This window comes from Festucalex cinctus, chromosome 11 (assembly GCF_051991245.1).
Source record: "Festucalex cinctus isolate MCC-2025b chromosome 11, RoL_Fcin_1.0, whole genome shotgun sequence".
Lineage (NCBI taxonomy): Eukaryota > Metazoa > Chordata > Actinopteri > Syngnathiformes > Syngnathidae > Festucalex > Festucalex cinctus.
The window spans coordinates 23,804,220-23,831,201 of NC_135421.1; the positions used below are offsets into that span (position 1 = coordinate 23,804,220).

Here is a 26,982-nt window from a genome sequence, read left to right on the forward strand (position 1 = left end):
ATGGGATTCGACATGCTCCAATCTGTGGTGATCCCACAAACTGCAGGCTAATGCACTGCAGCATTGCCTGTTATATGGTGAAGGGAAGGGCATGTATGAGCACATTTTGAAATGATAATTACATTAGAAAATTGGTTGTGTATAATTAAAAGATACTCTTTTTTTTTTTTTTTTTTAACACATTCACTGCCATTGACGGTTATAGACGTCAAAGTTCCATTTTAACTGGGCTGGCAGTGAATGAGTTAATCAACATGCAGTAAATGTTTTTCCGATTAGCTTAACTGCTTTGCTTGAGGTTGTTGTGATACGTCAGTGTGCAGAGCGACTGATTTTTGAACGCCTCAACTTCGCAGAGTAGGCCAAGAGTCAGAATCTTTGGGAGGGTATTGGGAGCTTAAATCGGGATGAAAAGAGTATGATAGATTTCTTTGGAGGTCAGTCTGCTTCGAATAAAAGGCCATTTTGCCGACTTGACATTTCTCATATGCTCTTTATGACTCCCAAAGTGGACAGTGAGGCCAAATTTTGTATTAAAGGCTTTAAAGTTGCCAAACGGAGACTAAGGTTATTTGGAGGGTTTTGTAAAAAGCTTCAGAGCAGCTAACAATCTGCGTATTGTAAGGCAATAGCAGTGCGATGCTCCACACACTGCCCCATTTAGAGTCTGGGACATTAGGAGAACATCCATGTGCTTATTGCATTACTTCAGCAGCGTGCACACTGTGGCTGTTGGAAATAATATATATTTTGCGGTCTGCCACGTCAAACTGCTGATTGTCTTGACTTTATGGCTCAGCCCAAGTGGAACCGCTAATGCTTCTCCCCCAACAACCAAATAACACTTTAATGAGCTTAACCAGCCAGACCGGTGGTGGGGGAGCTCTTTAGGGTAATTTACAGAATATTTGGACGACAGAAAAAAACCCCAAACATAAATCACTATCAGTGCATAAAGTCGTGTGGGTGATGCATAGCAGGGTAGTTTGGCAGTTATATGTTAGGGAACGTGCACCAGACACTGGCAAGCAGTCAAGAAGTAAATGATTTTGTCGTTGACAGTTTCCAGAGAAGGCACAAGAGCCCCTTAAAATTCTTAAAGACGTACTTCCCTAATACAGTTTTCCTTTTACAATTAAGGTAAGATGTTAACAAATTAGATAAGCAGAGGTTAATGTAATCACACTGGAGTGTTTAACCGTCAACACAGCTCTCTGCAGACATTGAACTTTTTTGTCAACAAGCTTTTATATACAATCTAGATGAAGCAATTTCTGGAGAAATTGCGTGTGAATGCTCAAATTCTGAATGAAAAAATATAGAAATGTGGAATGAGGTGGAATGCTGTTGAAAGATATGGAATTATTATCCCTTTCGTCTCAGAATTCTCACTTTAATCACAAAATCCTGACTTTAAAGTGAGAATTGTCAGAATTCTCACTTTAAAGTGAGAATTCTGACTTTATTGTCTATGTTGTTTGTCTATGTGTTGTGCAGGTGAGTGGAAGATTGCCGATTACGTGTGGTCAAGTTTGCAGTCATTTCTTAACAGAAAACAGCCTCTAACCATTCTGCTGTGTTAGATGTTCTGGTTCTTCTTGAGTCATCTTCATACGGAGCTCCTAAGGTGACATGGTAGAAAAAAACAAAACAACTTTGCGTTCCCTCGCAGAACAACTTTGTGTTTGCGAGGGAAGGCAAAGTTTTTGTTTTTTTTTCGCCTACCATGAAACCTTAGCTTGCGCCGTAACCACTTCCGGGTCATCTTCCCTGTGACCAAAAGCGACGTGTAAACAAAGCAGTGGAAAAATACATGCTCCATCCTAGTCGCTTTGGGAAAGCTTTCCCACTGCTTTGTTTCATTTTTACAAACGTTCCGTCCTCGTCGCTTTTGGTCACATGGAAGATGACCCGGAAGTGGTTACGGCGCAGCTAAGGTGACATGGTAGGCGAAAAAAACAACAACTGCGTTCCCTCGCAAAACAACTTTGCGTTCTCTCGCAAAGATTGCGTTCCCTTTTGTGATAATGACCTGACATATGGTAAATAATTGGTCTACGCCATTAAAAAATAATAATAAATCCTCCCTGCAATGCCCATACAAAAGAAGAAACATTCAGCGTGCTCAGTGCAGTTGAAGTTGAATCAAACAAGAGCTGAGCAAACCTGTTACACACATTGGCAAGAAATAGAATCCACACATTGAAAAGGCTTTGAGCCTCGAGAAATGATGGTCGGGGGATCTATATGATATAATGTCAGAGGAGGTGAGGACATAGCCAGAAAGATCAGGGGCAAAATTTGGATGGAGATCAAACGCCAATATTCTTTAGATTATAGAATTCAATGTGATGTATGCAATGTGTACAATATGTTCGGTTGTTGTAAATGTTAAGGGGAACCAGCTCACATCTGCAGCAGGCGATAAATAATGTCACACAGTTTTAACTACTCTATTGTAAAACACAGGAAAGAGGAGCCATTGGCTATAGTAGCAAATACTACAAGAATTATGAACTTCTAAGGTTGAAGTCCGTTGGGCATAAATTATCACTGGGAAATATTACAACTTAAAATAGTCTTCATATTAAAATGATCAATCAATGTTTTTTACGTTAGACCTGAAACTTCATATGAGTGTATTTGTTTTTCCATTCAGTGTTTTGAGCAGGATTTGGTGGTGGTTTGTGTCAATTGTTCGTCAAAAAGTTGTGTCTTTGCACCTCAGTCTCATTGTCTTTATGACAATAGTCATGTGCAGTAAAATACAAGATGGCGGTCCTTATGCATGCCAGATCCATCACACCAGCATCTACTGAAATTCAAACAGAATTCGCTTCTCCCTCCCACTGCTCGTTGAATCAGTGGATGCTGATGTCTGTGGACCTCACTCTGCTTCATCTATCATTCCCTCCTTCCTCTCTTTAGTTTTTCCTCTGGTCTCTTGAGATCTCCTTAATTTGTTAGAATTTAGAGGTTTCTGGGGTCGACGTAAGATTTTGGTTTTGTAACCATGTGGGTGGCAGGTGGTGTTTAGTTGGTGCTGGATTTCACTTTGATTTATATTTCTTTCCTTTGACCTTTTCTCTGGTCTTCAGACCTGAACGTCACGAATCTGGTGAGACTCTGAAGTATTCGGTTAAGGTAAAGGGTAATTAATTCTGGGCTCTCTCTAAAAAAAAATAAAAAAAATAAAAAAAATAAAAAAATAAAATAAAAAATAAAAATAAAAAAAATAAATAAAGTAAAATACAATATGCCGATCGGATATCTGATTTGAAAGTCTTAACTGAAGACTCACCTGCAAAATAAAATACTTGGATATGATTTTATTTTATTTTTTTTAAAGATTTGAATTACAATGTCCTCTTTTGGACTGGCCTGTATCTTCTTGTAAGTTCTCCCAGAGACTTCATGGAAAAACAGGGAGATATATAAGCTGAAACCTTTTCTAACTGCAGCAGCATGGCAAACAGATATATCAAGCAACACGTTATAGAACACATATTCGGTAGAATGGTCACTCCTCAAAATTCATTCGAGTGCCTGCTGTCAGTTACTGTTGTTATACAACTCCCCAAAATAAAAACAATATGCCTACTGTGATATTCATCAAATATAACTGCTGAAAAAACAAATCCAGTCTGACATGGAACCAGTAGGCTTCTCCTTTAAAAGATGGATGGAACCAATAAATGAGAACAGAACGATACAGCTGCGATCCAAAATGTATGTCAAGAAAACGTTGTAGAGAGCTGCTATTTGTCAATCTCTTCACCCTTTTCAGGTACCTCTGACCTTTGATTCAACTGGCTCCCATGACATACAATATCCACCCTTTTTCCACTGATGTGGTTAGACTGGTCAGATTTGATATTTTAGACTGAAAGGCTAAAGCACACATGTTGCAGCAATAGTGGATCATCTTGATTCCGTTTGAACATGTGTGTGACTGGCAAGCCAAACGACGTGAAGTAGGGAAGCATGGTGGCAAAATAAACAAATACATCAATTAAATAAATACATCCATGTTGCTATTTCCCTAAATGAAAGCTATGAAACTATTTAACAACATTTCAGTCAAGGCGGCTCAATGGGTCCCAAAGTCACCTCTCAGTTATGAGGGTTCAAACCAAGGTTTAAGGATTTCCTGTGTACAGTTCAAATGTTTCCCCCTTACTTGGATGGGTTTTCTCTTGGTATTGCGATTTCCAAAAACATGTATGTTTGGTTGAATGAAGATGTTAAGGTGTGAAACTCAAGGCCCAAGAGCTAAATTTGGCACATCATATCACTTTTTGGCCCGTGACAGAAAATTAAGGGTGTTGACGTTTCATGATTCGTGCTCAAATCTGGACCAAAATTTCTAACTGTCATATGTAGTAAATAACGTTGAACTATTCCAGGTACGTTTCTTGTTACCAAACCTATTTATAAAGTAACTTAAAAAATAATTGAACTATTATTCTTTACTTCTGATTTCAAAATTAGTTATCCATCAATTTGTTGTGTATGTAATATAAGGAGGTAGTTGAACATTTCCATAGTTTCTGTGTCGTTAGGTCACACATAACGATCACTTTTTTTTTCAAATTTCCTCCATCACTCTAATCAAATTTCAAAGTGACAACTAAATTGTGATCCCAGTGTAATTTTAATAGTAAATTACCCTTTGTCCTGTTGTTAAAAATAAAACCCAAATAATAAACCCTAATAATAGATGGTTCCTAGAAAATGTTATAGTAGTTTACCTACAATAAGCAAAATAGAGGTTATAGAAATTACAGAAAGGTAAAAGACAAAACAGTGTGTGCATCAGGCGGTAAACAAATGAGTCTTTAGTTGGGATTAAATTGTCTGGAAGGAGTTCTGGTTGATAAGATGAATACTCTTTGATTGGCTTTTCAGCCTTGTCACTGAACTGTTGAAACAGTGAATGATGTCACTTCTATGACAACACTGTCAAAAATTCCCTGAATGGCTTGTGGCCACAGCGATATAAAAGCACTGTCACAGCGTCATCTTCTGGCCATAGTAAAAACTGCTTAATATGCAGTTATGGCAAAAATAATGTGCTGAAGAGACTTCCTCTCCCCATCGCCAACATTAACATAGAGTGAGACTAAAATGTTGTAAATTGTTGTATTCATCATCATGTGCACATGTATACATCATCAATGTATGTTGTCTTTTATCATTATTAAAAAAAAGGAAAAAAAAGAAAGAAAAAAAAATACTTTGTGTCATAATGAGCTCAACGGATTTGTGGCAATGTTTTGTTGTCTGTTATTTTGAGAGGTTTCACACATCAAATGATGCACCTTGAGTATATTTATAGTGACAGTATCTGTTGTTTCGGCACGACACACCTCTCTTGTAGGCTGAGAGTTCCGAGGTGGAGGCCTCAGGTCCTCATTGCGATATTGTTGGACGTCGACAAAACAACAATTCAGAGAGCGCGCAGATCTCCATTAAAGTCGGCCACCTGCAAAATCATAATCACACCTGTAACTTGTTGGAAGACACCTCAATTTAGCTTTTGTGATTCTAAATAAGCAGTTGAGCACAACAAATTGAAACCTTGATCAGATCCAGATTCAACTTGCCTTACAAATTGTAATTGTCATCAAACTAGAATAGAATCACATCCTCCCAATCATTTTCTGTGGCACTTCCCATTCGGGTCAGAGGTGAGCTGGAACTGATCATACTTTTGGTCAGAGCAGCGGAGTACATTTTGAACAGGTCACCAGTCAGGCCGGAACTGAGATTCTTCATACTTGAGAATTGTTATGCAGGCAAGCAAACTGGTACAAGTAGCCTACTAGTACAATGTGCTGCCCTTGAATTACATTTGAAACAAATATTTTAAACAAACAATGGCCCATTAACAAAAACTAAATTCTTATCCATGACTCCTAAATTACAATATAAAAAAATGCAGGTTAAATGTAAAATAAATAAATAAATTAATTAATTAATGTAAGACAGAGGTGTCACAACCCTCTGTAGGTGGAAACATAACCTCCGTGGCATAGATAGAAAAATTAGGAGTAATATATTACTTGACTCCTTGATTGGACTAATTTTCGACAGGTTGTTTTATTTTACGTTAGCATTGCTTGGGCGAATGCTAACACTTGAATTATTGAGCCAAAGTTCAGTAGCGACATTCATGTGACAGTCTAGAGAACATTTTCTAACACGGTGGTACAGAAAGTAAAATGACGTAGGCTATAAATGGGTGGATAACAACCAACCTGCTCCCTTTTCGAATGTTGATTTCTGTTTTTTTTTTTTTTTTTTTTAGAAGATCACCAGCTGAGTAAGGTTAACAACCGATTTGAAAATAAATGCACTTCCGGTTTTAGCTATATTTTGAAACCTAATGTCCGGTTTTTACCTCACTTATGTAGACTTTATTGCAGTGACACGAGCCAGGATTGTTGAGTTGAGCGCCCTCTTCCGTGACAAACAGTAGAAAGAAAAAAAAAGTGGTTCACCTCAGAATTACATTAGTTTCAGTTTAATTAAGGACAAAAATACATGATTAACAAATTATGTTTAAACCATTCTTCAGCACATGGCTGAATTTAAACGCACTTTTTTTTCTTTTTTTTTTTTTTTTTTTTTGTAATTCTAGCAAGCTGCCAGAGGGTGTCAGTGTTTCCTTAATGTTCTCTCTGGGAACCCCAGTACGCTCGTACAGAGCTGCGTAACAGCTATTTAAACATCAATTACTGAGCATTTCCACAGCAGTATTTATGTCAACGAGTCTAATCAAGTCAATTTGATCTTTACTGCGCCACAGATTTGATCTTAAGGCACTTTACATATGGAGCAGGTTGCTCTCGACTCTAGAGCAACGCTCCAGCCAACTGAACCCTGCATGAGCAATGGGTGACAGAGGTAAGGGAAAACTCCCTCTATTCTTAAGGCATTGATTCTCAAACCTTTTACACAAAATAACACTTCGAAAAATACTTGACTGTGATTAAACAAAACAAAACAAACCAAAAAAAAAAAAACAGTCGCGTAGTAAGCCTTTAAACAATCAAAAACCAGATGGAGGTTTTATTCCTAAAAAGCAAATTTAATATTATCACAAACCAGTGTAACATTACGATAGTTTGACAGTAAAATAAAATAAACTGTACTTATACGCATATGTGTCTCCATAGTTTATTATGAGTGTGTAAAGTGATCAAGTGTGAGCAAACAGTTTAGTGGCAGGAGGCAAGTTATCTTCTTGTACCTCCTGTTTACTGACGAATAAGACAAACACATACGATGTGGCCCAGGGGACAAAACAGACAAAAGCAATCAAGTCCCATCATTGAATTAATAGCATACTGTTATGTTGTAATGCTGAGGCAATTATCCTCTCTCTCATGATGAAAAAAACAAAACAAACATGCACACACAACTAGTCTTACACACACAATTACAATGGCAAAGCACTGCTGAGAAAATGATTGCTTTTCAATTGGCATGACTCTCTTCCGCCACAGAGCAGCAGTATGTATGCTAATACAGCTTTAAAGGGCTTCAGAGGGGCCCCGGAGCAATTACTCTGCCTCAGAAGACTGGAGAAGATACAGAAACCTTTTTTATGAGTCTTTCAATATTAAAGACTATTATTTTGCACATCGCGAGAACACACTGGGAAGTAAACTTCAATAAAATAAAAATAATAAAAATAAAATATATTTTTTTTTTAAAAATCCAGAAATTGATAGAAAGTGATCAAATACAGAGAACAAAGTGAATCTGGAACCACCTGCAGGCTGAACAAACCACCGATATGAAAATCTGTTGTGAGCACCTGTAAGACTTATTTTATTTTTATTTTATTTTTTTTGAGACCTCAGAATTGTTTATCCGGCAGTCCTACCGATTCAACATATCATCATCATTGCTCTGACAACATGATACAGGTGGAAGCTGAATAACATGTCAGTGAAAACAAATACAGGTTCCACAATACCACAAAAATGTCCAACTGTTGTGTAACGCTTTAGGTTGAGAATGCTCCGTAAACATACTGAACTGTGTAACATTTTATATGATTGTGAAGTATACATAATTGCACTATTGCTATTATAGTGCGTTTTATTAATCATGCAATCGACATGATTAAATCCTTGATTCATCCTCATAATAACTAACCCTTTCTGGGGTTAATTTTACTCGATTAATTTCTAGAGATTTAATTGGCTACATTAATATTTTAGTGTTTACCCTTAACACACTCTGCAGGGCCTTGGGGGCTTTGGAAATTTATTGGGAGAAAAAGTAAAAGAAATCCACCCTTGCCTACCCACTGGCTCCCTTTTTTTGGCAGTGGGCTGGAGAAGACATTAAAATTGCTCTATTAAAATGTTTACATATGAATATTTTAATGGTGAAGTAGCTAATATTAACAAAAGACAAAGTTTGACAGATAAAAAAAATGCATGTAATCAATTTAAGCATGCAAATGACATCAGGTTTCTTTCATTTTTGAGTCTGCTGAAAGAATGTATTAATCATTATCTAATGTATAAGATCTACTGTGTAACCGTTAAATCAGCCATGGAAGGCGCTGAATATACGATCACATTCCCTGATACAGAAGTTTGACCCCAACTCCTACGCACAATGCATTCCTGTGTGTACGTGTATGTGTGTGCGTGCTAGTACACGCAAATGTGCAAATTGAGCAAAGGGGAGAAAAAAAGACACTTTTCCCATTGTAAAATCATGTATTTAACATCTGAGGACACATCCTTAGTTCTTTACAAGGTCTTGATATTAAATTGAAAACCGTACGAACTCACTAAGCATTAAGATTTATTAGTCAAACATTATTCATTCCGGATTGAGGCCAACAATTTGTTCAAATTTTGAGACAATTTGTCCTGTAGGAAATTAAAATTTTCCATTCCAGGGTTCAACTATTGCCATGATGCCATCATAACAAAACCTTTAGCTGCACATGTAATTCAAAGTATTTATTTATTTTTTTTAATCATTCTTCTCCTGTTCTGTAATTTTTTAACAATGTCTGCCCTGCACCAGTGATGAGACATGGTCTGAGCAAAAGACATCAAGTTCAGATCGACCCAATTTTCCCACCATATTATCACTCTGTCAGCTGCATCTCAAAAACGCTGTTGGAAAATAGCCTTGCGCAAATACGGAAATCATGATTTACCAACATTGGCGCCACAGCACAAATGCGCCGTTTATAGAAATAGAAACCTTTGTGTCATAGTAACACTCTATTACAAACAAGGCATGCTACCAAGATCGCAGCTGTAGCGAATGTTAGCTTGTTTACAGTGCTAATGCTAGCTTAGAATTGCTAGCGCTGCTATTTTGGTGAGACTGGACGGCGTTCTTTGTGACTATTACAACTATACAATTTTCCCACCATATTATCACTCTGCCAGTTGCATTTCAAAAACGCTCTTGGAAAATAGCCTTGCACAAATACGGAAAACAGGATTTACCAACATTGGCGCCACAGCACAAATATGCTGTTTATAGAAATAGAAACCTTTGTGTCATAGTAACACTCTATTACAAACAAGGCATGCTACCAAGATCGCAGCTGTAGCGAATGTTAGCTTGTTTACAGTGCTAATGCTAGCTTAGAATTGCTAGCGCTGCTATTTTGGTGCGACTGGATGGTGTTCTTTGTGACTATTACAACTATACAATTTTCCCACCATATTATCACTCTGCCAGTTGCATTTCAAAAACGCTCTTGGAAAATAGCCTTGCACAAATACGGAAAACAGGATTTACCAACATTGGCGCCACAGCACAAATATGCCGTTTATAGAAATAGAAACCTTTGTGTCATAGTAACACTCTATTACAAACAAGGCATGCTACCAAGATCGCAGCTGTAGCGAATGTTAGCTTGTTTACAGTGCTAATGCTAGCTTAGAATTGCTAGCGCTGCTATTTTGGTGAGACTGGACGGCGTTCTTTGTGACTATTACAACTATACAATTTTCCCACCATATTATCACTCTGCCAGTTGCATTTCAAAAACGCTCTTGGAAAATAGCCTTGCACAAATACGGAAAACAGGATTTACCAACATTGGCGCCACAGCACAAATATGCCGTTTATAGAAATAGAAACCTTTGTGTCATAGTAACACTCTATTACAAACAAGGCATGCTACCAAGATCGCAGCTGTAGCGAATGTTAGCTTGTTTACAGTGCTAATGCTAGCTTAGAATTGCTAGCGCTGCTATTTTGGTGAGACTGGACGGCGTTCTTTGTGACTATTACAACTATACAATTTTCCCACCATATTATCACTCTGCCAGTTGCATTTCAAAAACGCTCTTGGAAAATAGCCTTGCACAAATACGGAAAACAGGATTTACCAACATTGGCGCCACAGCACAAATATGCCGTTTATAGAAATAGAAACCTTTGTGTCATAGTAACACTCTATTACAAACAAGGCATGCTACCAAGATCGCAGCTGTAGCGAATGTTAGCTTGTTTACAGTGCTAATGCTAGCTTAGAATTGCTAGCGCTGCTATTTTGGTGAGACTGAATGGTGTTCTTTGTGACTATTACAACTAGAAACTTTCATATTTACATACCATTATGAATGGTTTGAAAATCGTGCTCATGGAAATCAACGAGGGGTGCGGCTTTGGTCAGAGACTCAAGGGGAGAGAGGCTACATTCAAACCTTACTAACGGTTTTAAAACTGCAAACTCACCCTTTTTAAAAGAGAAACCGTGTCTGAACGTTTGATCGATTTTATTACCAGGACTGGCCTTGTAAGAGACTTACTATGTTCACAAGACAATAAAGGACAAGGATCATGTGATACAGGACAGAGCGACATGATGAAGGACAGAAGAGATGGCGGTCTAGTAGAGACGACCATATCAGAGGGGACCTTCCTCAGCGACCCTGGCAGTGCTGTAATTCCTGCAGGATTGTGTCATGTGAGATGTTTCTGGGTCGTCTCTGGGCCCGGCGGCCCTTTTTTGGGAATGTCATGTTTTAACAACTCCAGCTCCTTTCTTATTCCCGCTTCTGAGGGACTGTCTGGAAGTTATGGAATGTGTGTAAGGCAGCAGGCCAGATGCTTGTATTAGGAAATAAACCGTCTGTCCTGTGTGATTGGCCTTATATATAACACACATGCAATGAAGGAGCACACTACCACACAAACTTTGATAACATTTTGAACAAAGGCTAATACTATATTTATATCCAACGCTTTCTGAAGTACTTCTGGAATGGCTACTAGAAACCGGAGGAACCTTAGAGACGCGGTACTGTTAATGGACTGTGAGTGTTTATCTTACGGTCTGAAGGAGGATGTGGAGGAGCGTGATGAAACACAACAACATAAAAGGAACATAACTGTTCCCTGAAGATACGAACATAAACATAAACATCAGAGAAAAACCCAGAAGAACTTGTTCTTTACGTTACGTTCTATGCAGCCCCACTAAAAGTGGTATTCTGATTAATATTACATTTATAGAGAACAAATTATGCAGCAAAATCCACCTGTTTTTATCCATCTCAAGGGTCAGCCATTTTGTCACTTGCTGATGAGTGAAAATGACATCACAGTTGCTCAGGGCTCAGATAACAACCAATCATGACTGTGTTTGCGAACATGGCGTGACTAAACTCAGAAAACAGATGAGCTCAGGTCATTACCTGAACCCTGAGCAACCGTGATGTCATATCCAGTCGCCAACAATAGTGACAAAATGGCCGCCCCCTGAGATGGATAAAACAGGTGGATTTTGCTACATAATTCATATTCTACAAATGTAATATTAATCAGAATATCATGTTTAGACTATTGGGGTCTCGGAGAACATATTGTAAAAAATAAATAAATAAATAAATAAATAAATAAATAAATAATGGGGGTTTAATGGATTAGCAGTATAGACAATGGATAGAGGAGCTGAGGTCACTTCTTTGAGCAACTTTTATAGACCATTATTGCTGTAGAGGAGGATGAACATTTCATAAAAGATAAGTGAACAATGTAATAGAAAAACAAAATGACAGGAGGAGGAGGAGGAGTGATGGAAAGTATGAACTCTAGAACATCCCGTCTAAGGACACTGGAATGAGTCAGTACAGTTTCTCCAACCATTCTTAAATTACATTTCCTTAGCTTGATTTCTTGTATTCTATTTGGATCAACATTTTGCCAGAACATGGACAGTCACAGCTGCTCACTGGCGTCAGAGGTCAGTGCGTCCCTGACAATGTCTTCTATTGGGATTCATTCTGAACCCAAGATGAAGATGCCATGTTATATTCCAGAGTTTACAGCAAATATTTGAGACCATTATATGTCATGTGATTTTGGCTAAATCAAAGGATAGTATGGTTTTATTTAACTCATTCACTCCCAGCCATTTTCACAGAAGCAGTCCCGTTCGCTCCCAGCTGTTTTATTGGATTTAGACTGATTTTGCAAGGCCCACAAAAATATTGTGTTCTATTGCTATAAAAGCATGGAACCTATCAAAAGAAAGATTTCTTCTTTCATCAGGAAAAAAAAGTATGTTTCTATCTGTGTCCGTTTTGCAGCAATTAGCATTAGAAGAGAGCTAAGTTTCATCAGTTTTCACAAATCTATTTAAAATTGTAAGTAATTGAGCTTTTTTTCTAGATGGCCCTGGTTGATCTCCTTTGCTCTGCTGCCACCTGCTGGCCGTTTGTGTAATAACTACCATTTCTGCAACCGTTCTTTGCAGTTGAGAGGCTGCATCAAAGCCTTCTGTATGCTCTAGCATAAAAACCCCCCAAAAAAGAAACGTATGAATACGTCTTTGGGACACTTAGAACATTAAAGAAAAACGTATATATACGTTATTGGGAGTAAATGAGTTAAATACCATTCTCCTTGGTAATAGTGGCAATGTAAAACCTTGCAATTATTTCTTATTACTTCTATGATCACCATCAGGTTTGAATTGTGATGGAAGCAAAGAGTCGTCCTGAAAGATTCACTTTTGAAAACCTAGAATCCATCGAGCCAAACTTATTGGCATGGATGTTCGATTACACTCACTCTCACACACGCACACACATGCATTCATTTCCTGGTTCTGGAAATCCAGCAAATAAGCCCTTGCAAACAGTTTTATCCCAGAAAGTTGACCACAAGGTCAGATCGTGCAATGCTCAGAGAAATATCAATAAACCCAAGAGTTTGATCCCAGACCTTGTCAGGCTAAGTTAGGATGTGAAAAACAGTAGAAATCATCTAAAAACAGTGGCAGAAAAAAAAAAAATCATTGTCATGGCAAAATGAAATCATTGATTGAAATCATTTTGTAGTGCAGCAGCAACCTTTCGCGCTGAGGCGCAGTATGGCGTTTAACAAAGGGTCAGTTCTCCTCCTGAGCTCATTTGCATTCTCCTTAGTCTGAGCGGCCCTTACTTCCACATGCACTCATACGCACATGCACACACACGCATTGGGGTGTGCGTAGGCAGATGGAATAGAGAGGAATCCCTGATAAACCAGCAGCCCGGCGGAGGGCATAGAGAGAGGAATGACAGCTATGCCGGGCATTCACAACACTGTGTGGTATTACCAAACAAAGCCTTCTCTTCAACCACTTGTCAAAGACACTATTGTAGAGCGAGGGGTGAGCCTCTGTATCACACACACACATTCCTTATTGCAGTGTACGCAACGCACGCATCTGTGCTTATGTATTAATATATAAACTGTAACTTCAGTCACATTATAAATGGGGTGGTACATCCGTAATACAATTGGAATTACAGTAAATGGAATGTCGTAATTTGAAATGCCATGTGTTCCAACACACGTAGCAAATGGTGAGGACATCAACCACACAGTTTTGGAGTTCCATATTCAAGTCTTAGCTCTGGCCTTCTTCTGTGGCTCTCAATTGTCAATAGGTGTCTCTATGTGCCCTATGATTGGCTATTGACAGGGTTATTATAGTTTTAGAATTTTAATTTTAGTTAGTTTTAATTCGCTTTCAGGGTGGTTGTGGTTTTAAATGTTTAGTTTTAGTTTAGTGTCAGTATTTTCGTTGTTTTTTTTTTTTTTTTTTTTTTTTAAAGTATATTACTTGTGCGCGATATTTAATAAACACCATGGTAAAATGAAAAAAGTAACATATTTCTTACCAATCGTTTTGGCTGAGCGAGCAGAGCCATCGGAGCCAAAAGTCAAGCAGACAAATTTGTCGCCTAAGAGTGACGTCTTCTGACGGTGCTTTTCCATTGGCTGCTGCTGGATGACACACTTTTAAATGTTTTTATTCCAGTTAGGATTGAAATACAAATACTTAAAATCACCCCAAAAGCTCATGTATTAAATGAATTTCCAAAGACTTTCAAAGGACATTTTTGCAATAATTATAGAATGATGTTGTTTCTGTTAGTTTTTTTTTTTTTTTTTTTTTTTTTTTTTTTTAAGCATTTTCGTTTTTATTTTGTTAAGGAAAATTTTAAATTTTACTTTTTGTTTTGTTTTGTTTTTTTGTTAGTTTTCGTTAACTAAAATAACCTTGGCTAGTGAACAGTCAGGGTGTACCTCGCCTCTCGCCCAATGTTTGCTAGCATGGATTCCAGCTCACCCCTAACCCTGGATCAGCACTGTAGAAAATGGGTTGATATTAAGGCTTCCACAGTATATTTACAATATCATTCAACAGCTTTAACTGTCATTATAACCTTGTCATGCTTAGTAATTGGACTTAAGTGAATGTACCTAGCGCACACTGTTAGCGGCGCAAGTTGACTGGCCACTGGGGGACTAAGGTGCCTTTCTCAAGAGAATAACAACAGCTCCTTCAACCCAGAACATCAATCTTACCATGTGTGAGGAAGTTTATGCTTTCAACTTCACTGGAACTGTCCTCTCAGTTTATAATTTCATGTGGAATATTGACTGAGAGTCAACACCATTCACATACAAAGCATTTTAGACTCTTTCAGGTGCAACATCAGTGACCTGAAAAATGTTGTGCTATGTGAGATGGAAGAAGTTCCAGACACACAAAAATGTTATAAAAAATCTAACTATTAAGCTTCAAATTTTCCACTTATTGTAGATTGAGGAAATTGTCTTTTTGGGGGTGTACTGTAAATGACGATGTAAAGGTTGTGAGACTTCCTGCTCGGTATGTTGGCATTTCCAGTATGTAGCCACATTGAGAATCACCTGGAAAATGGTGGGTGCAAAAAGGAAGCCCCCTGATTACTGGACAAACTGACAGCTCACACACACACACACACCCTCCCAGGGGGGTTGGCAGCGAGAGTGTTGCAAGGGCTTTTTTCCTATAGGAGAGAAGGAAGCTGTCTGTTTGTGAGAGAGCGACAGCAAGCGTGTCCGCTTCTTCCTGTTGCTCTGACTGCTCCTGACTGCTCCTGCCACCTGCACCTCCTCCACAAAAGACTCATGGGAAGGCAGACGTGACAGGAGGGCGGGACTCACATATGTCTTGTGTCTGAATTTGGCGACTGGTCCGGCGAGTGCCTGTCAATCACTGTCGAGGCTTTATGAGAGTGGAACTGTAATTTGTGCCACTGGACTGTATCAGAAAGAGTCACGGAGAATATTTGAGTATTTAACTGTGCCCGATTAGAGACTAATTAACAACAAAAGTATGAATACCAGCAAAGTGTTTCATTGTCTGATGGGTGGGCAACAATTTCTGACGTTCTAATTTGAGGGTGACGCTACTGTCATCCTTCATTCGCCACACGGGGGTCATCACTACATAGGAAGTTCCCAACTTGGCTTCCCAAGGTTGCAGTGACAGAACCCGCTGAGCTGCTAGCCCTGGACAAGACGTCCTGCCGAGGAAGGGGCTCTCTTGGCCGCGTGGTGCCTGGTTACACTAGCGGAGACAGTAGGAGCCCAATGCAATAACAATACGGAGACAGTAGAAGGTTGGCAGGGGAGCAAGGAATTACCTGCCAATTAGGCAAAGTTAATAGGAAGAATGATGGATGTCAACCTGTCAGAACCTGGGGAGGTTTGGGAGATCAGCCGGATAAGCTTCATGTTATCCCTCAGATTACACTCTCTGCTGATACGCACCCATGCACACGCACACTGAGACACGTCGCCCGAACATGAAGCCAAGCTTGTGAATGGAACCAAAATGATTTGATTAGACGTCAGTTTGGACCCACAAGGATGTTTGGGCTTGTTGATTAATAAAACAACTTCTCTTAGTGGGCTTTATTGAGCAGAGAAGGCATCATCAGAATGCAGGCCAGAGGAGCGAGGCGGCTGTACTTTTCTCAGGCTTTTTGATTAGCCAAGATTGACAGCCAAATGTTTTCATGTGGAAAGGGATTTGTTTTTCTTTTTTTGGCCCGGCACTGTGGGAAAACATACGTTTTCAATACAACCTTGCCTTATAGCTCTGTTATCAATTAGAAGTTTGATGTGTTTTTATTCATCGAAAACCACAGCGGCATTCATGGTTCGACTTTAAAAGATTATCATACAGTAGGGCTGGAGATTGCAGTGTTACTTACGAATATCATAACAGTACTTTGCAAATCATCACCCTCTTAAAATAATGGCCTAAGTCATATTGTGCTTTTTTTATTTTTTTTTTATTTTTTTTGCTCTAAGTAGTTTCTTTCTTCATTCAATTCTACCCCTGAAATGAAACTAATCTTTTTTTTTTTTTATTTGATTTAAAAACATTGAATAATTGGGAATAATTATGACAAATTACAATTTGTCCTCACCTAATTGTTATTAAATATTAGCTTTTAATGTATATTTTAAATTAATTTTCAAACGAAAAGCTAAGAGATAGCATTTAGAAGAAAATGTCATGCATCATGGTTGCATTCACTGGCATCTCTCATAGTTTCAATTAATTTGGCATACATACAGTAGTTGTTAAGGCAGTGAATAAGTAAGTGCAGACTTTCAACTTTCATTTTGGGCTATTTAGGTCCCAACAGTTGTTACAGCAGTTTATATTCTGTGTATGATTCTCAGGTTTTATGGGACCAAAAGTAAATGGGACAAATTGATAATCATAAATGAAATTTCTTACTAGATCTGTGCAAAACTACTAGTCAAATTTTGGTTGCTTTTAAAGCGTGTTTTGGGTTATTGTCCATCTGCACTGTGAAGCACCGTCCAATGAGTTCTGAAGCATGTGGCTGAATAAGAGCAAATAATACACTCCAAGATTCATCTTGCTGCTTATGTCAGCAGCCATATGATCAATAAATACAAGAGAACTAGCTTCGGGCCATGGAACAGATGAGCAGGCAATTGTACCATTATTTTTGGTGCCTTAAAAAGTTGTAGGCACAAACCGGTTTTGACACCATTCAGCTGATTTGTATACACTGCAAATACACACAAATTAAAGCTACAATTAGAACAAATTGTTTGTTTCATTTCAAATCCATTGCATCAAAATTCTCTTAAGAGCAGAATGAACTGCACAGCCACTGTTAGTGGATACGCTACTCAAGATATGTTTTTGTTGATATCGTGGCAATCTCACGGGAATCATTCCAAATTTTGTTTTGTCGGCACACATGCATCCTGCTGACTTGGTTCCAGTGTTCAACTCAGGAAACCATCCTTTGGTTCCTTTTAATTCTCAGAGGAAACATTATCTCATTGACAGCTCCAAAGTGTAAACACAACAAAAGCAAACATCTGAGTCAATGGTCCGGGAATGCCACTGTGGCTCTGGTATGCGCGGAATGGTCACTACAGCCAGAACTGGGAGCAGCAGGTATGGCTCACATTGGGCCTGACTGAGTGATTGACAGGCAGGTGGCTTGGCAAGGGACTCTTTTTCGCTTTATCTGTGTAATGCCCCCCCCAATTATATGTTCTACTGAAAGAAATGAACTTTTTTTTTTTTTTTTTTTACAATACTACTTAATTGAGATGCAACGTTGTCATTCAATAGTTAAAATGTGATAACTTGAATGTAAGTAATAATAACAACTGCATTTCACTACTAAATAAACAACTAAAACAAACATCTCTGTTAGCTTGCGCAATTTAAACTCTCTCGTCATTCCTCCCAACTGTAGCTGATGCTAATTGGCTACATGACAGGACCATGATAGATCTGCGCTCTATACACTTTGAGCACTGCGCCGAACCTCATTGTGCGAGTGGGAGGGAAAGTGCGTGTTTTGGTGACACTGGATGAATGTAGATAGTAGAAATGAGTGACGGAATGAGAGGGTGAAGTGTCCCCGCTGCATAGTCGAGACACTTCACAGACGAAATGTGACTTAAGAGGGTCGAAAGAGGAAATGTCTTTTGACAGACAGTCGCCGATTTTACCTAGATTTGCACTTTGCTTTGTTTGAAGGGGCAGTAAAAGTGAAAGTGCTAGTAGAAAAGAAAAGAAAAGTAGAGTACAACCAAAGGTAAAACATGTTTAAAACATTAAAACATATCCATCCATCCATTTTCTTGACCACTTATTCCTCACAAGGGTCGCGGGGGGTGCTGGCAATTGCAGGGCACACAGAGACGAACAACCATCCACACTCACAAGCACACCTAGGGACAATTCGGAGCACCCAATTAACCTGCCATGCATGTCTTTGGAATGTGGGAGGAGACCGGAGTACCCGGAGAAGATCCACGCAGGCACGGGGAGAACATGCAAACTCCACCCAGGAAGGCCGCAGCCTGGACTCGAACCCGAGTTCTCAGAACTGGGAGGCGGACGTGCTAACCACTTGCTAACCGGTTCGGTTTGCGACGTGTGGGCTGCGTCAAAATACTTGCTCTTCCGACTTTGTGCCGCGTGTTCGCAACCCGGACCGGAACCAAACTCAAGTGCATAATCACGGAAGTCGGAAGTCCCGCCTCTTCCGTGACATATACCCCATTGTTTGCATCAAACCCGCAAAAGTCTCAACCATGTATGTATATCTTGCTCATGCAACCCCTTGGAGAATGTCACATTACTTCCTGTTGAGGATTTTTCTGCAGTTGTGAGAGACAAGTGAAGTTCCCACAACTATAAGAGTTGGTCTGTAATAGCAGATTTGGCTTAATGAAAAAAAAAAGAAAAAAGAAAAAAAAAGTCATGAGGTGGATTCTTGCTTGTCCAAACAAGAGGACAGGTCTTGCTTGTGTGGCCGGGCAGTGGAGACTGAACAGGGGGGAAACAGGTGTTGGTTGCTAAATGTGCTTTGAGTGAGCAGAGGAATGACAGCTATGTACTGGCCTCTGCGGTTACTGGAACATTACCCAGAGTGGGGCTGACAGCAATAACCTACTGAATGGAATGGAGTGCCGCTCCCCCTGATTGGAAAAGGATTGGTGGTTTTGCAAACACACAATGAATGCAAGGACGCAGATCAAGTTATTGGAAAATGTGAACCTGTAAACTGTGTTTAACAATGTAGGCTAAACATGTTTTGACAGCATTAGATACCAAGTCAAACCAATGCTAGCTAGCTAGCTAGCTAGTTAGCTACCACTTGGTTTAGGAAAAACAATGGCCATGATACATATATGATTTTCTTTCCCAAAATGAGGACTGAACAAGTTATTAAAATGAGTAAATTTGTCAGGGAACGTTCATTTTCAGGCTCTCCCGAGCAGCCAAGCCAGCGCTAACTAAGCAACGCTAAGCCCCTCCCTGTGCACACGCTAGCTAGAGGGAAACAATTTGAATTTGCTTCGCTATTACGCCCTTCAGCCAACAGTAAAATTCAACGCTCAAAAGCTCTCACATCATCAGGCTATGTGAAGGGAAGATGCATGTTCAGGGCGCCGGCATCGCTATAGCTTGCTGTTATGTCACAATTGTGCCAAATAACCCCTGATGCCAACGAAGGTACTCAAGTTCAGATGTGTACAACATAGTTCCCAGAGATTTTCCGTAATTGTCTTCAAACATGTATAATGTATTTAGAGACGCATTTCTGATGTCACTTTACAGTATATTTAAGTACACACTGTGACGTGCATTTTTTAAATAAAAGAGGCAAATCAACAATGTAAAGTATCCTCCTTCGTTGTTTGGGGGCAAACAGAGGAATGTAGCCTGTCAGAAGGTCTGTCCGTCGGACGTTTATTCTGCGTATTTGAACAACCATAAGTGTTAATTGTCCACTTTCCTCCAAATATGAACTGAATTTACCTTTCAGTTATGTCTGGGCCCAAGTTAAGCTACAGAATAGATGAGTAGCTTCTTAATGGTGGGTTAGCGTCTCACAGAACTTAACGTTTCACAATTAGAGGCAGGAATTGTTTACCCAGCTTGACAAAAACAAATGATAACAAACCAGAAGCACGTTCAAATTAAATTTTTCTAATGACAACACAGTTTGGGAGGAACAAACACAAATATTTTAATGTCAGTGACACTTGCTACGACACAACAATGAGGAGTTCAAAAGAATCAGGGTAAATAAATACACGCTGGTAAATCACACAGATAAGGCCCAGCTGAGAGCACACAAGGTCAAGTAAGGAGCAGATTTGCTGACATGGGTGCAAATTCAAGATTGCGTACATCTTCGGTTTATATGTTCGCTCCTCCCACGAGAGATTCCATCGAGGGGAAGAGTTTGGAGAGAAATCAGATTCATGGTGATGTCAGTTAAATATGACCCTGCAACTGCAAACTATAGCTACATAAATATGTTGCTGTATGTTGTCCACTAGATGAATAGGCCCATGTTTGCAGTGACAACGCACTTTAAATAAAAAGCCATCTCGTATTTCCTGCATTGTGTAGTCTCATATTTGGCGGCCAAGGAGGACATTTTGATTTTTTGTTTTGATCTGAGTGTATGGGTTGTTGTTTGCTCGTAAATAATTGGAAAGGGGCAGCAATCAGTCATCCATGTTAGAACTCAGCAATGTTTGACATGGGACTCATCCAAAAAAGAGAGTACAAGCTAATTATTTTTTCCAATTCCATCCATCCAGTACAATTACGCACTACTGAATTGAAGCATATCGGATACAAAAGAAGCAATTCTTGCAAAAAGCAGATGAGGAAAAGACCCAGATGTTTTTTTTTCCTTGTATGTCAATTGAAACTCATAGTACATTTACTCTCATTTCTATTTGTTCAATGATTGGTTCTTCCCTTGTATTTTCATCTCTTTCTAGTATTCGCTGTATAGCTTGTTAATAGAAAAACTCTCCATGTGGAATTTTGAAAGTATCTAAAAAATAACCACAATGATTTTACATTTTAAGCTTATTTCAAACCCCATTTGACATCACGAATATTTGAGTGCCTCAACTGACTTTTTAAGAATCTCGAATTGTCTTTGTAAACTTTGTTGTTCTTCCTGCAGTGGAAGTGCCTGGAGTGATTCTCCAAAGGTGCCAGCGGGATGTCTGTTAGCATTTAAGTGCTCGACATGCAGAAGCTAAATGCTAATGCTTTCGAAATTTTGCTGACCTTTTTAAAATATGCACGTCTTTTTTTTTTTCTTCCCAATGTTCCCTTCTACATTGCACTGCAAATATATTACCGCATATTTGAATGTTGACAATGTATACTGTACATGAACCCAACATGTGTTTTCTGTTTGACAAAAAAACAGGGAGCTTTTTCTCAGAATTGGTCGATAGTTTAAAAAATTGTGCTTGCAAAGCCCCCATGTACTGTAGATTACAATTTAAAAATAATAATGAAAAAAAAGGGTACACAAACAAATTGCTTTACATTTCTAAAAGCAATTGCAGAAAGTGAACCAGCATCACATTTTGTTCTTTGGTAAAATTTATTTATTAAATTATTTTCCTGTTCAGGGTCATGCATCTCAGAATTTGATTGTCGAGGTAGCAAAAACAAACAAATAAACAAACAAAAAAAAACGTTTAAATAATAATCCAATTGTTCATTTTCTAGCCAATTCTTTCAACATTCTGTCGACTGTGTTCCACATGAGACTTCCTGTTTGATACATAATGATTTGTTCCCGAACTGCTGCTGGCTAATAAACAGAACCACATGAAGGAGGAGAAGAGGCTGGAATGTCTGTGGGCCACCACTGTTGATAATACCAACTGTCTGACCACCTAATATACACACACACACAAAAACACACAAAGTTACTTAACTGAAGAAACTGAACACTGCCTGGCTGTAATCGAGTCTGGGATGAGCACGCTTTCACTTTCAGCACATTGTAAAAGAATCTCTTTGATCTGTAAACACTTCCATTATATCTCCATCCTATCTGTATTTGTGGTTTTATTTTCCTGAGTCTATTTTGAGTGATGTTACCAAAGGAGCAAACCTGCTCACGAATAGCATGTCTGCCGTGACCAGTAAACTTCCTGTCCAGACAGAACAAACGCATTCTTGCTGTTTGTCGCTGTCTGCGTGTGTGTGATTTAATGTGCATGTTTTTGTGAAGAGAGGCCATAAAAACCAACCTCTTATGGTATCTTATAATAACTATTTGTGGAATGTGGTCTATTTCCTCTGGGTACTGCTGATAGGCTACGATGTCTTTTTTTTTCCAGCAGCAAAATGGTGAGTAGTTTAAAGCTGCAAACAATTTAGTATTGGTCATGAATACTTGATAGCATGAAACCGCCATGCTTACAAATCAAGCTTGTTTTGAGCTCACTTTTTTTCTTTTTTTATTCAAACAATAGAAGTGACAAACAGTTTTGGTGCTGTAAATTTGACTAATGTGACTGAAGAATCCAATATCCAGTAAGTGTCCAATATTGTAAAAACACACAAAAACAGATTAATTTGCAAATAGAACATCATAATTTATTATTTACAATAAAACATACAGTATCAAAATATACAACACACAATCCCTTGAGGCAAAGATTTAAAGGGACAGACATCATCCAGCAAAGAAATCACACTTTATGAAGTAAAACTGTACACATTTGGTATATGAGTCAATATCACTATAAGGTGACTTTAATTTTTTTTTTCACCCCTTGAAAGTTTCGATTTTCCTTTGCACTCCATATTCATTCGTAGGTGTTGCTATAAATGGCCAAGCTCCCACACTTGCAAATTAAATGCAACAAGCCAATGTACATGTCAACAGCAAAATGTATGAACTTGCTGACAGGGTGGACAATCACAGGGTGGACATTTTTTTGCTAACACGAGCTCATGATGGACCTTCATTTAGCGTTTGTCTACTGTTTAGCATTTTTAATTTCTGAAAGGTATTTGTATCAGTTGATACTACAAATTTACATCAGTTGGCATGACAGAGTGGACATGTTAAGCTTAACAACATCCAACTACTTACATAATGTGATCAAAATTAGGAATCAAAAGTGGAAATATTTACTCAGCAATAAATAGCTAGTGGTAATGTCACTGAAAACTTTCGCAGGTTCTTTAAAGGGGCAGTTACCCCTTAATGACATGGTGGACAGCAATTTCAGGGACACATGCAGTGTTGACAATAGAATGTACTTGATCAAAATGACTCATTCTGTCAAATAACTGTGGATTCACAAAAAAAAAAAAAAAAGATAATTGTGGTTAGCATAATTTAACCAACACTGTAATTAGCAGAACAGTGTGTGGGACATGCTAAAGTCATTTAGTTGTTCATCAAAACAAAAACAAAAACAAAAAAAGAAGAAGAACAAAAAGAAAGAAAAATAGTTTTTGGTTACTTTTCATTCTATTGGTGTGTGTGCAAATATTTGGCCACTTATTATAAGACTTTACAGTTTCATAATTCTGCTACATTTTCATGGTGATTGAGTGATTCTGATGAGGACAAAATGGTACTTTATAGTGACATTGACCCATTGAAATAAACAGTTCTTGAAACAGAACCACTTTAACACAAAATAAACTGTTTTCGCCAATAAAACATGAAAGAACAATCGAGATTCCACTCTCAATGGCTACGACATGTAACCCAAGCATCGCTGTGAACTCCAAATTAGAGTCCATCTCCATCCTAAATTGTGTCGACAAGGCAGGAGCAGTAGTAGAAGTGACCATATTGTACATCGCATTAACGGTTTGGTGTAAGGTGAGTCCTCCAATGCACGTCAGCAGTTAGAACCATACTGATGACTTTGCTTTGGTCGTCTCATGAGCTGCAGAGAGACAACAAAACATCGTTATTCTCACTTCTCCTAGACTGCATAACGCTTGACTGGATACTTGCGGCTGAACCAACCTGAGTCATACAACTCCAAGGATCCATGGAGCGGTGAAGGCGTCCAGGGAACGGACGACGCCGTGATCGGGCTGCAACTACTGGGGTCCATTTCTGTCTTTGCACTCTCGCTGTGCGGAGAACTCCCTGCTGACTGGCTCTGGTTCCTCACTCCAGGGAGCAAAAGAGGACTAAACCTGGACTCTAGTGCTGAGCCGTGGCTTGGGTACGAGTGGAACATAGGTCGGTGGTGATGCCGAGCGTGGATGTGGGCGTGGTGGTGAGGGTGGTAGACATCGTGAACGTTGGGGTAGCCACTTGCGCTTTCGGAGTTAAGGCTGTAGGTCCAGCTGTCTGTGAGACTCGCCAGGGGTTGGAGGCTGGCCTGAGAGAGCACGTGACCAGCCCATAGACCTCCATCGGCGGGGTTGAGGGATATAGGACTTGGGGAGAATTCTGGGTGGACTGACACTGAGACAGGGGATGGAAAGGTGGTGTTCCAAGCTGGACTGTTTTGACCCTCAGGGAGTGAATCACCATCTAAAGCAAAAAAAAACATTGATCAAAGTCAATTAGTTCATTCACTGCCAGCACAGTTAAAATGGAGCGTTCACGGCTATAACCGTCACTGGCAGTGAATGAGTTAAAATGACAAAATGTGATTTTCAAAAAAAAAAAAATCACAATGCCTTTGTTTACCTCTCCATGATCCGGCAGACGTCTGAGTCATCCGGATCGGCTTGTTGTCCCTGTGAAGTCTTGAGGACTGACTGAGGGCTCGAGAAAAGTGTTCGTCAACCACATCACTGATGTCCCCTTGGAAATAGGTGAACAATATACAGCGGGAGTTTAAGTACTCCGCTCCTGCTGGTTGAGTTCCATCTTTAACTTCCAAATCACGGAATGATAAACATCCAGATTCGGTTCCAGGAGCCGGACGAAGACCCGGATCTCTGGATAGTATTTCTCGTCCTCCACCTTGTTGCTGGCCTGAACAGTTGTGCATCTTACTCAACCTCCTCTGGAAGGAGAAATGAAATGTAGTGAGTATATGGACTGAATGGAAATGGTCCCGATATTGAAGCAAGACGTAGAGTTGATTCAGTTCTTTTGGACTTAAGTTGAATATCGTCGCTGTCAGGCATAACCCTTATATGTCCAAAATTTTACATTGTTGAAGGAGCCATGCAGCATTTTGTTGCCTTAAGTTTTTTTTTTGTGTGTGTGTTTTTAGACAAGTATACATTTGAATAAGCTTGTTTTGGTAAAACTGGAAATACTTTGGTGCTATGAACTGATCAGTCAAAAAGTGCAGATTTATTTCTGCCTATTCACATATCAGAGTTGCTCTTCAATTTATTTACTCTTGGCTCTAAGACCTTTGAAAAAAACAGTTCAGGAAGATGACGTAACCACAGTTGTGTAATTATTCATAAATAGGCGCTTGTCAGTGTAGTAATTAGTGATTGAACATGATTTTGGGGTGTTGTTGTATGGGACTAATACAAATTTAAATTATGGGATTATTCCAGGAAATACAAAATAAACGAAAGTGGTCGCTGGCCTGTATTATGTTTATACACACTTTCATATTTAACAGAAGAATCACATCTGAGGTGACACACATCCTCGTGACCTCCACCAATGCAACATATGGGATTGTTTGTGTTCTACTTTCTTTAGTTACTGACATATCCAACCAGATTTTCAGTATTTTGTTGACATTATAATAAAAATCAAAGTTTTTTTCTTCTTCTCAGATCCATTTTAATTGAATCCCATTCAATTTTACACTGTAGATCTTTATAGAGCTTCACCACTTTCATCTATGAAGAGAAGTTCACGTATTGATTCCACAACTGACAAAGCCTCTCTTCATTCGGTGTATGTTCAACCAAAGACGTCACTCCTACAGTGAAAGTGCTCTCAGTCTCACCTGTTGTTGTTGTTGTTGCTGCTGCTGGTAATGGTGGTTGTAGTATGTGGACTTGTAGGCTTCTGCAGGAAGGAGGTGTGCTCCATAGCTTTGGTGGTACATCACATCCAGGCAGCTCATAGCGAGCGAGCGAGAGAGAGAGAGGCTGTCACTGGACTCAGCTGACTCGGAAGCTTCAGGCTGGTTGTGTCCCCTCGCTCTTCCCAGCCTCCATATATTGGCAGACACATACAATGGCCATGCCGTCCTGCTTGAATACTGACAAAGTGCCTCCTGCTGTTCACCACCCGGGGCCACAAAGTCGACCAAAAACTTGTGACACTTGAGCTCAGTGAAAAAAAAAAAAAAAAACTCCTGTCAAGATTCAGACTCCTTCTGATTGGCTGTGAGTTTCTCTCTCTCTCTCTCTCTCTCTCTCTCTCTCTGTCTCTCTCTCTCTCTCTCTCTCTCTCTAATTTTAGGTTTTGAGACGGGAGTGAGAGAGGGCTGGAGCACATTGACACACGCCCATTTGGGAAAGGTCTGCTTCGGACACATTTGCTGTGTATGAACTAAAGTTTTTTACTTTAAAGGCAACCCAAATTTCACATTCTTTTGTGTCCCAACTGATATTGAGAGCTGTTTCTAATATTTAGCTCCTCAATTTGTTAGTGAATTGACACAAAGGATTTCGAGACGAGCTAATGTAAATGGTTGCATATCAAGATGTCGGTTTTGTTTTTGTGGCGACGCTGATGTTGATTATCATTCTGATGATTCCACAGATTCTGGAAAAGTCAAGTTAAGGCGGCGTGTGGTCTGGCTTTATGCGTTTGCAGTGACAGAAGAAAGAGTATGAGGGCATCTTGTGGAGAAAATGTTGATGGCAGGTCAAGCAGATTTGTTACTGTATTACTG

The 26,982-nt window shown here is 39.2% G+C and overlaps 2 protein-coding genes across 7 annotated transcripts in view; both read right to left on the reverse strand.

Annotated features, from left to right (window-relative positions):
* LOC144030681 (E3 ubiquitin-protein ligase SH3RF3-like) overlaps nt 1–6,360 on the reverse strand; it is a 122,557-nt gene extending 116,197 nt beyond the window's left edge. For 4 of the 6 annotated variants that reach the window (XM_077537179.1, XM_077537175.1, XM_077537181.1 and 1 more), the window contains exons 1-3: nt 6,261–6,277; nt 5,607–5,701; nt 5,370–5,485 (exon numbers count right to left, since the gene is read on the reverse strand). The gene's annotated coding sequence lies outside the window, so the exon portion shown is untranslated. Of the gene's footprint in view, nt 1–5,369; nt 5,486–5,606; nt 5,702–6,260 lie in introns of all 6 variants that reach the window. The other 2 variants (XM_077537180.1, XM_077537177.1) reach the window with 1 other exon arrangement.
* A 16,392-nt stretch (nt 6,361–22,752) lies between these two features.
* On the reverse strand, nt 22,753–26,452 carry vgll3 (vestigial-like family member 3). Its single transcript, XM_077537005.1, has 4 exons — nt 26,086–26,452; nt 24,849–25,170; nt 24,171–24,689; nt 22,753–24,087 (listed from the first exon to the last, which is right to left on the reverse strand). Exons 1-4 carry the CDS (start codon nt 26,203–26,205, stop codon nt 24,047–24,049), a joined length of 1,002 nt encoding a protein of 333 aa, XP_077393131.1. The 5' UTR covers nt 26,206–26,452; the 3' UTR covers nt 22,753–24,046.
* Between the last annotated feature and the right edge of the window lie 530 nt (nt 26,453–26,982).

Excerpts from the sequence above, each read along its gene's own strand:
- vgll3 (XM_077537005.1), bottom strand. The coding sequence starts at position 26,205 with ATGAGCTGCCTGGATGTGATGTACCACCAAAGCTATGGAGCACACCTC. Across the intron at positions 24,690-24,848 it reads GTCTGCCGGATCATGGAGAG|ATGGTGATTCACTCCCTGAG; the intron begins GTAAACAAAGGC and ends TTTTTGCTTTAG. Across the intron at positions 24,088-24,170 it reads CTTGGAGTTGTATGACTCAG|CTCATGAGACGACCAAAGCA; the intron begins GTTGGTTCAGCC and ends GTCTCTCTGCAG.